The 10,931-nt window shown below is 41.7% G+C and overlaps 1 protein-coding gene across 4 annotated transcripts; it reads left to right on the top strand.

The window, feature by feature from the left end:
* The first annotated feature begins 1,128 nt into the window (after positions 1 to 1,128).
* LOC109744289 (uncharacterized) lies at positions 1,129 to 8,233 on the top strand. 4 transcript variants are annotated; one of them, XR_012188906.1, is made up of 3 exons: positions 1,134 to 1,322; positions 1,944 to 2,037; positions 2,191 to 4,636. XR_012188906.1 is itself a non-coding variant. In XM_040397077.3 (3 exons), the coding sequence occupies exon 3, from the start codon at positions 7,740 to 7,742 to the stop codon at positions 8,031 to 8,033; it is 294 nt and encodes a 97-aa protein (XP_040253011.1). In that variant the 5' UTR covers positions 1,145 to 1,322; positions 6,938 to 6,973; positions 7,714 to 7,739; the 3' UTR covers positions 8,034 to 8,233. The 4 variants fall into 4 exon arrangements, 3 of the variants coding, with proteins under 3 accessions (XP_040253009.1, XP_040253011.1, XP_040253010.1); XM_040397077.3 differs by lacking the exons at positions 1,944 to 2,037; positions 2,191 to 4,636 and adding exons at positions 6,938 to 6,973; positions 7,714 to 8,233 and having other exon boundaries at positions 1,145 to 1,322; XM_040397076.3 differs by lacking the exon at positions 2,191 to 4,636 and adding an exon at positions 7,714 to 8,233 and having other exon boundaries at positions 1,148 to 1,322.
* Positions 8,234 to 10,931: the final 2,698 nt, after the last annotated feature.

The raw sequence follows: 10,931 nt of genomic DNA, 5'->3' as shown, positions 1-10,931 counted from the left end.
CAATCACAGCCTTGCAGAACTTGTACATGGAGTCTAGGCATGTAGACTCACGCATACAGACGTACTCGTCAATGAGATCATCGGGCACTTCGTATGCAAGCATCCGGACGGCTGCAGCGCATTTCTGATAAGGGAAGCCAATCTTTCCAAGGGCATCCTCTTTGCACTCGAAATAGTCATCGTATCCGACCACCCCCTCTCTAATACGGTTGAAAAGATGCCTACTCATACGGAAATGGCGCCGAAATTTCTGATGTTTGAACAACGGGTTCGTTGTGTCAAAGTAGTCCTTCCGAAGAAGGAAATGCCCGCTCTCTCGGTTGTGATTCAACAAGGGAAGGTGCCCCAGAATGGAGCCACGGAACAACGGTCGCTGGCTATTAAGGTGGTGATGGACCAGCACGGCAGCCAAGATCTCTTCCTCATCATCGGACGAGGAATCGTCGGAGTCGCAAAGGAAATTATGGAAAAAGAACTCGTCGGCGGAGTCCATTTTGTAACTTGGCAAACTGTCGAACAACTTGCCGGCGCCGACGAAGGAGTTGGCCGGCGAAGGGAGGCGCGCTGCCCTTGGACCAGCTGGCTGCCCTGACGGCGTCCGACGAGCGTGCCGGTGTCAGGACGAAGGAGTTGGCGGGGCGGCGAGGTGGCTTCTTGGTCGCGGCTGTGTCGGGGAGGTGGGGGTGGGAAGCTTTCGGAGCCCCGACGGCGAGACGACGGTGGCGGCGACGTGGGAGGTGGCAGCGTTGGAGGGGGATGGGGGATGTTACGTCACTGTCCGCTGGTAGAGGCATCGAAAAATGGGCAGCAACGGCCTTCGACGAAGGAGGTAGGCGAGGATTTGCTTTTGGAATGGAAGAGGATAGCCAATATGCCACCGACTAGCGGGCCAGGGGAAAAGTAGGTGAGCGCCACGCGCGTCCGTTTTGTGTCTGCGACGACGCAAATAAGGCTTAAAATTGGGTTGAAAATAGATCGACAGGTGGACAAAAAGTGAACGCGCATTCATTTAGGTCGACGCGTTGGACGGACTTTTCTGTCCGGACGCGAACCCAAACGCGGGCCGACGATGGGTTGCGGCCGCGTTGGAGTTGCTCTTATAGTGTTTTCACACAGTCACGCTATAAATAACAATCCCTCCAATATCACAAAAGGTCCACCGAAGGATACCCGATAAATTTCTGCTACTTTATCTTCCCCTTCTCTCTCCTTTCCCACAAACCGCGTCTCCGCTTCTCGAGCCCACCCACAAATCTTCGGAGAAGAGAGAGAGAGAGGGGCAGGGCGGCCAGAGGAGGCACGCCTGCCCGGATCATAACCAAGTAAGTACTGTTTTATGTATCCCCCACCCACTTTCCTCGGATCTGAGCTGCGCGCTTCCCCCGCATTTTTTTCTTTCTCTCGTTCTTCATGCTCGGTGTGCCTTGTGCTTTGGCTGTGGTAGACGAGATCTGTCTATTGCGGAATCATTTGATCATGTCTTGTACGATTGCAATCGGAGCAAACCTGGTTTGGATCGCCGTTTGGTGTGTACCGTCCGCGTTCGAATTTACTCCTATTTACGTTTTGGATTCACCAGCTATCCTGGAAGATTATGTTTAAGAAAGATCTGCAAATCATGAGCCACAGAATCAAGGATAAATAAAGCACAGTTTTGCACAGGTGGATAGAAAGCCACCTTTTAGTTTAGCTGATTTTGCACCTGGGGAGAATGTTGCCAAAAACAGGAATTGGCTGAGTTTGGCCCTTCCCTTCCTTTAGTTGTGTTATTAGTTTCTTGTAATTTGGCTTGTTCATATTCTTAAAATTTTGATAAATGAAAATTACCATAGAACAATTGTTCTACGTTCAGTGCTTCAAACATTCTTTTATCAAGGAAGACCACAACTGTGCTATAGGTGTTTGAGTTTCCAAATTTCAGTGTTTTGCTTTTTGATTGGCAGCTGTAGATGAAAGAAGGGTCTACAAGAATTAGATGACAAATAGCCTGGAAGCTGGCCTGCGTGTTAGGTCTGAGAAGACGAAAGAATTCGTTTGGTAGTAACTGATTGTATTTACCCGTGTTCATTCCAGTTTTGTGCTTAATGCTTCGGTGCCTGTGGTTTTGGACTGCAAGTCCACAATACAAGTCAACTTGTAAATCATGATGGACTTTAATAATTACTCAATGTTCTTATTTTGGACTTGTAGGTTTTCTTCAAGTAACCACGTCTAATTCATTAGACAAACATATTACAGGGATTACACACGTGATCATCACACAAAACAAACATAGGTGTCTTGCAATTTTGCACCAAAGACTCCGCAGCAAGTAGAACTATAATTTCACCCGTAGAGAATCCTGTGCCATGCTGAATCATCGTCCAGCATCGTCCTCAGACGCCACCGAGGCAACATCGGAGAAAGAGGGAAACTGCCACTATACCTAGATCTGAGGGAGCACCTTCGCATACAAGGATGCCTTTTGAGCCGATCAACCAGGCCGCCACAAGCGATGAGACCGAGGCTTTGTGGCCCGTCGGCCAGGGTTCTTCCCCATGTCCACCAAATCCTGGCCCTGTCAACTTCTTCCGATGCTGTTAAAGAAAAGGAACGCCGTCGCCTGCCACCACCCATGTACCCTGCAAGACAATAAACAAAACTGTACCGGTCACAAAATCAGATCGGATCTGGAGGCTGGCAAGAAGACCAAGCCACCTGCTGCCTTGTGCAGCCGATTAGAGCACCGCCGATTCAAGGGAAGAGCAGAGGCAGATTATTCCAACGCGGCGTCGTACCCACCATTGATTTAGCGCCTCTCGAAGCAAACTAAGCTTATCCTATGTCACCGTCGGACAGAAACCGATGAGGTCCCCGCCCACTCCTGCTGGACAAGGCCCTGCACCAACACTGACGGCGAGAGGAAGCAACAAAATAACCTCCCAATCGCTGCTCCAGAGAGGTTCCTGGAATGTACGGAGCGGTTTCAAGTGCTCATATCATGGATGGAGCATCACTTTCCCTCTTCACTTGCCTGCTTTTTTGAATATGATGGACATGGAGATACTCTAGCTTTGTTGTGTATGCTTTTCAGTTTTACAACCAGGTGGACACCAATCTTAGGTTGTATTTGTTTGGTCTGCAACTTCTGCGGCTGCAGCTGAAACGGCTCCGGCTGGAAGGTGCAGCTGTAGCTGCTAGCTCCAGTTGCAATTGTTTGGTAGTGGTACTGAGCTGCAGCTGGTGCTGAAACATGCTGAATTGACTAGAATGCCCTCTGTTGTTCTGTAGATTGGGTTCAAGTGCTGATTATCCTCAACAGTAAATGACCCGATTAAGAGCTGTTTTAGTCTCATATGTCCAGTTTTCACATGTTTGAACTGAAATTACAGTAGTTTCAATGAATTTGACATACTAGACGTATGACAATAATTTTGAACCCATCATAACATATGTTACGAATTACTATATATTACATGAAACCGTCCTTTGGTTGAAAAATACACGGTTTTGGTGAACTGCAACCTACTCTCTCGCCGTCGCCGCCATCATAGAATCAGCAATCATGTTACCAGTTGTGTCCATGGTTGTATTTCCACCTCCTGCATGGTTCCTCCAATTGTGTTGAGCACATTCCCTGGAGGATAGTAGTTATCATCATCATCACATGTAACAAAGTGGTAATCATACAAATCACTGTCTCTTATGAAAATTCTGCAATGTCATACAAACAATGATAATCCTCGCTTGCTTCCTAGGTGGGTAGCTAGGCAAGTGTTTTAGAATGCGCCATTTTGTTTCAACACAGCAAAGGATCGTTCTATGACATTTCTAAGTGATGAGTGGAGATAATTGAATATTTCTTCTCAGCCACTTGCAGCATGGCCAATATGAAACTCAGATAGATGGTATTCTGTTCCTCTGAGTGGTGTTAGATAACCAACCTGATTGGGGTACCCAGAATCAGCGAGGTAGTATTTTCCTACACAATAAAGATTAATGTCAAACAGGACACACAATACATTGTCAAGTTGAGTTGTGTGATTGTTTGAAGGAAATACCTGCTGGAGGATGAGGGAACCTTTCTTTGTGCTTGTCAAATGTCTACTTGAATACCCTTGTGTTATGTGCTGAACCAGGCCATCCAGCCACTACAGTAATGTATCTCATGTTGAAGGCACATACTCCCTCCTATCGAAATTAATTGACGCAGCCTCTATACAACATTGTATAGAGGCTGCATCAATTAATTCGGATCGAGGGAGTACAACCATCACATTTTGTGATGAATAACCATGTCGACCAAAATGGTTGATCATGTTTTTAGCTGGCACAGTGACAGGGATGTGTGTTCCATTGATGACACCAATGCAACCATTGAAGTGAGGAAAGAACTTAGGGTCTTGAAGTCTCTCCTGCACATTTCTGAATTGGGGATCAATGGGTCTAATGATGTCCGCAGCAAATAAAACCAAACACTTAAAACACATGGTTGAATTTTCTGTGAACTGTTTCAGTGAACCTCTTGAATCGGTTCTGGACTTGACTCACTGACTGGGCTGTCAACAGTCCACAAGAATATCCCTAGAGCCTCCTCAGAACACATGTTGCATGCTGCTCGTAACCCATAGTCACGTACCAGAGTCTCATGTAATAAGTCAAAAGAAGGTCTGTGCATACGAAACATCTTGTAGCAATCTCTGGAGGACCCCAAGCAATCATAGACCACTCGTCTAGTGCATCTTACCTCTGTCCTTTGTTTCTTCATTAGATACTTCTCATTGTGTGTGGTAACAACAAAAGCAACATACATATATCGATGAAGTCTCTTCTTCCTAAGCTTCATCTTCTTTATGTCAGATTCACTTTAACTTGCACTCTCACTTGAACAATGGTACCATCATTCATAGGTGTTTTACTCATCTATGCACATACAATTGAAAAAAAAAATCAGTACCACATACCATAATTCAATCCATACGTAACATGACATGAACAAAGTGCTCAATTAAGCAAGCAAATACATAGTTCAACAATTGTTCAATTAAGCAAGCAAAAGGTACATAGTTCAACAAGTTCTCAATTGTTCGAAACTAAGCAGGGAAATGCATAGAGATACATGACAGTCAACAGGATGCACTACTTCCTTTCATCAAACTGTCTCTTGAGCCAGTCTCCCTTCATTTGTCTCCATTGCATAAAAGAAGCTATGGTTTGATGGTTTAGCAAACAACTTGTAGCCATGTTGTACTCATCACTAGTCCCGGATGCCTCACACTTGGCAACCTCTTCCATAATGGCAAGAATATCATCATCGTTGGCTGTCTTACTAGTTTGCCCCGCACAGTCTTCCTGTATGACATGGTCAACAAACCTCCTTAAGTCTTTTGGCACATTATTTTTCTTGAACTTAGATGGACTACAAGGAATTGCATTTGTTGGACGCTTCGATTTGGTTGTTCTGGGCTTGAGTGTACTGGGGACTAGGAGCAGTAGTATCATTCTCTTCTTTGTACAAGTCATGCACATCTTCCTGCGTTTGAGTTTGTGCCACCTTTGCATCATCCATTCCTGGCATGACAGATGACTGTCCATCAATATTCGCCTTGTCAAACATGATCGCAAGCTCCGTCAAGCTGTGTGGAGGTCCTTTGCGGAAAGCTTTAATTGGCTTGTAAATCTGCACATAAAAGAATTAACACTTGTTAGTAGCATTATACAACATGGCATTTCTAAAACTGATATTCATGTACGAAATAAACTAACCGCGATAAATGCTTCCCATTGAGCATTGTGTGCCGTAATAGTTTGCTTCACATCATCTTATCCAAGTCTAGTTGCTTTGTTTTTGCAAATATCCATGCTGAATATATAGCCTTCATATCATCCCAACGATTTCTGAACTGTTTTCTTATATAGGTTCTTTGGGTCCGTGCTTTGAACTCTGCCTTGCCCTGATAGCCAGCGGCAGTTAAGGACCTGGTTGGCCTATGCCCAAGCTGTATTTGCTTAGTGGCACACTCACAAAAAAACTATGTTGGCCTCTCTATCCCACTGAGCTTTCACTTTGGGCTCTTCCATCTATATAGCCATTATCATTTTGCAAATTTATATAAACAAATGACAATAGAGTAGCACTCACTTGTCTCATAGCAGCAGTAGCACTCATTAGTACCAGTATCATTCTGCAAATGTTGCAGTCACTAGTACCAGTACAATTTGCAATTCTAGAGCAGTTCACTAGTACCAATGTCGATTAGCAAATCTAATGAAATGTTAGCTCTAGTACTAGATGAAACATGAACGAAGTTATGTCCAATCAACCGGCTGAGCACATTGCCTCAGGAAGATCATGCACACAGGTAACACACGAAGAGCATGCGCACGCCTCTGCGAGGGGGGAGGGAGCAGAGAGAGCTCTGAGGGAGAGAGGCGCAGGAGGTTACCATGGCATCCAAGTGGCCAGTGGCCGGGGTTGGGGCGGGTGGAGGCGGTACTGTGAGGGGGAGTGGCCGGTGGCAGAGGCAGTGGACGGGGCGGCGGCGTCTCTGATTTGCCGGCCGGTTGATGAGGTTGAGCCGGGTGGCGGCGCAGATTGGGAAAGACCAACCTAGCGGTGGGGTTGGAGCTAGCTGTGGCTGAAAGAAGCCCGAAATATGGGCCGAGGCTTTTGGACATTTTTTCAGGAGGGTTTCGACTTTCGGCTGCATGGAGCCAGCCTAAAAATGGCCCGTTGTTTGGGCTACAGCTTTTAGGGAACAGAAGCCACTGAAAAAGCCCGAAACAAACACACCCTTAATGAACCAAAATACATCACACTTGATGCATGTTGCTGGAGATTGCCTAATGTATACTTATACATGCTTTTGGTGCTGCATTTTGTGATCAACTGATGTAAACTGTAAACACTCAGTCAGTAACTTGTATTTCAATGTATGTAACATAGATATTTCTACAGGGTTTAATTTATCCAGGAATTTACAGAACAGTACTGGTATGTCCTTGTCCTTCAGTATGTATTTACCAAGGAACATGTGGTACACTAGGTGACAATTATTCAAGAAAATTCCTGGCAGTTAAGAGTGGAATTGTGGAAAGAACAGGCATCTTGGACATCAAGTCTTATTTTGTTACAAACTCATGTTTTTTCTTTACACTTGTTTTGAGCAACCCTACTCATTGTTCTGCTTTCTTTCTTGTTGTTATATATTTGTTTTTATTCTTCCTTTCACTGAGAATATCTGTTTTTCTTGAAGTTGCTGATTGGAATACTAGGTTTTCATAAAGTTGTCTCACTCGCAAAACATATGGATGTATCATAATAAATCATGAAATGTGAAGTACGGAATATACAGGTAGAATGCTTATGAAGAGTTAAGCATGTGAGTGAATATTTTAGTATGATACACTGCTATTTGCTGCTGCTTCGGATTTTCTTTTCTAGACCTGTGTGTGATTACTGACGGTCAAAGGTCTATTTGATAAAATACGAATTTCTCTGTTTATATTCTGAAAATGTCAGTTTGATTCTTGTTGAGTTACATAATAGTTTCACATCATTAAGGTTTGTATTGTGAGAGATTTAAACATTTAAAGTTTTTGTTTCATCCCAGGGTGACCTGTTTTGAATTATGTACTCCCTCCGTCCCAAAAAAATCATGGTTCTTGCTTATGAACATTTAAAGTAGCTTAAAATATGTATCTCTTGTTAAACTTATTCTTTGTTTTGTGCAGGATTCAAATTTGCCCGCTCATCAATCATGGTTCTTGATTCATTATCATCGCCTCACAGGAGGTCGCAAAACACATTCTTTCTGTCATCTCCTAAGAAGCCTCAATCATCTCGTGATGATGTTGGTAGTTGGTCTGCCCTGGTTGAGCGGCATCGCTTTCTCTTGACAACGCTAGTGGTGCTTGCCTTCCTGTGCACCATATATCTTTACTTCGCGGTGACCTTGGGGGCACCACAAGCTTGCTCAGGGTTGGCGGGCGATGAAATGACCGTATGTCAGGAAAAATCAGCCCTGCAACATGGAAAGTTGAAATATCGCTAACTCCGCTTGACAGTTTACAATGTGCTTGTGGTCCAAATTCGTATATTCTTTAGTTGTGGATGCTGAAAGGGCTTGTATTGATGCTGCTGTACATTTTAATGGAGTGATAGAGGGGATTGTATGTGCTCTGATGAAACCGTATAACTGAATAGGTCCCATTTTATTATTGTCACGGTGTACTAAAAATATCATGGCACTAATTCATCCTGGTGATTCTGATATTGTTATATATATATATATATATATATATATATATATATATATATATATATATATGTATATTGATACAATATTATCAATAATATGGGCGGGGTAGACAAAAAAGTGAATATTTCTGCAAGAAGCAAGCATCATCCACAAAAAAGAAGAAAAGAAGACCAAGCTTGAGCTTGGCCGCATACATCGCAGAAGAAGGCAGGTGTCTGAGTCAAGACAGAATGTGAGTAACGAAGCTGAGAAGGCTGCAATGCAAGTAACGAGGAGCTGAGGAGGCCGGAATGCAAATAACGAGAAGCTGCCAGCCGTTCTCGTGAAGACATCCTTATCCTCGCTCCAGAAGGCTCTGCCATATGAATAAAAAAGAGAAGGCTCCCTAACGCCTCCCTCGACTATAAAAGGAGAGGCTGGCTTCACAAGAACGGAGCAGCAACACAAGCAGAGCCTAAAGTCTCCCTCGAGCAAGAAGAGCAGCCTCCAGAGCACTCTTAGTAGTAGTACCACCACCACTTGTAGAATAGCCGCCATATCGAAGGCGCTGTAATCGCCAAGAAAAATAAGGTATCCTTCCTAGTTCGTGTAATCCCTTCGGGGCTTCCCGAAAGGGAAATCCATATTTAAATTATGTTGTTGAAATGAAGTAGTTTCTTTCTTCACTTGGAATTTTTATTTATGAATTTGTTGGATGAGTTCTTATGCTAAGGATCCTATAGGAGAAACCTCTGCTAGAAGTTCTCTGTTTAGCCTTGTGTGGCGTTTGAAAGAGAACCTTGTGATCGTAGAGAAGTGTTCCCTTTGGGTGGAACTGCCTGGGAAGATGATAAGAATTTACTCAATACTTTTGTATTCAAAATATCAAATGAACGAACTTAGCTACATCTGAGTACAACATAATGAGAAATATGGTGAGTACTAAGTAGGATATCAAACCACTGTGAACACCACCAGTTGTATTGTTGGCCTCACCAGCCCTTGATAAATCCTGCATTAAAAAATAACCAGCTTAATAAAGAATACGTGTAAACAGTAGCAACAAATTGAATATTGGAGATCGAATAGAATACTAGCCTAATCAGCGTATTAGCCTAATTGCATGTTAACCTAATCACGAATTAGCCTAATCACATATTAGCCTAATCAGATATTAAACTAATCACATATTAGCTTAATCGCATATTAACCTAAGCGCGTATTAACTGAATCTAATATTAATTTATTTAATTAAATAAATCTTTATATTGTTGGTATCATGTCCTGTATTTAATCATTGAAAGGTTAAAGTATTTGAATTTAGAAGTTAGTACATGTAAGGTAATAAATAGTAATAAATATATTAATATAAGCTGCCAAATCCCTCTGAAGAACATACGTGGCATACTTCTCATAGCCAACTAAATTTAATTGTTGATATCATCCATAAATTTTACATATCTTGGGAAAAAAGGCAAGATAATTTAAACCAAAAATTTGAAAATCTATTTAGAGAATATAAAAATTTAGCAGAAAAATACTCAGGTTTGAATAATAAAATTGATCTAGTTCTACATAAATTAGAAGAAGCAAAATGAAGAAATCTTACCGTCAGTAACAACAACGATTATATTAAAGAAGAAGTGGTATCCATAGGCAAGAATCTAAGTGGTGTCCTAAATGAAGGTAAAGATCCATTATCAGGTGCTGAAATAAGACGCGAAATATTTGAAGTCAAAAAGTTAGTCCAAGAGGTAAAGACCCTAGTTATATCATAATTTATATGAGTGAATATAGTCAAGCATTAAACGAAGTAGAAAAATATTTATCACCTCCCACCGGTTTTTCTGATCACAACTCGCCAAAAGAAGACTCCAAAATAATAATAAGACAAAATAACACAATTCTTCATCTACTAATCCAGGTTTTAGATAAGCTAAATAGTGTTCAAAGTAACAAAGAAATTATCCTATCATCCTCCGGAATAGTAGCCTCGTCAAGAAATATTAATTCAGAAAAATGGACATATCTAAAGGCTTCCTTAGAAGAGACAAAACCCTCCAATTAGTAAGGCAAGATTCAAGACCTCTAGCTATGAAGCATAGATTATCATGTAAAGCTGATGATATTGATAGTATTGAAGAAGTTATATATATTCAAAGAGACTTAGAGAGATATCATATGGGTATGTTTGAAAGTAAGAGTGGTTTATACAGAATATCTAGAGAAGTAGAGTTAAGTGTGTTAATGCAGCCAGTAGATTTAAGAGTTGTGAGCAAAAATATTGAAAATGAACTAAAATATTGTGGTTATAAATATATTCATCAAGGTATGTATATCATAGGAGTTAAAGGCATGAAAAGAAAGAAATTAGGAGTGAAGGTACTAATAACGCTATTAGACAAAAGATGGGAAACCGTAGATAAAGAAACATTAGGATTTTTGGAAGGAGACATGAACGAAAATAGTATAATAACATATATAGCTCCATACCTAATTATGCTTCTAAAATAATTTATTAAAAAAATGAGTTTTGGTTTCCAAACTAAAGGATATGAAGATTTTAAAGGAACAAATTTGTTAGTAAGCATAGAATTTATAGGAAGACTCACTAACAGAAGTAGCTCTAGATATAGAGTGAATGTGAATGATGTTATTGATAGTATGCAATCAAAAGGTATAAAATTTATGAATTCGCTTAAAATTGGTTCC

Source organism: Aegilops tauschii, chromosome 7, assembly GCF_002575655.3.
Source record: "Aegilops tauschii subsp. strangulata cultivar AL8/78 chromosome 7, Aet v6.0, whole genome shotgun sequence".
Lineage (NCBI taxonomy): Eukaryota > Viridiplantae > Streptophyta > Magnoliopsida > Poales > Poaceae > Aegilops > Aegilops tauschii.
This window is presented reverse-complemented; position numbering and strand designations above follow the sequence as displayed.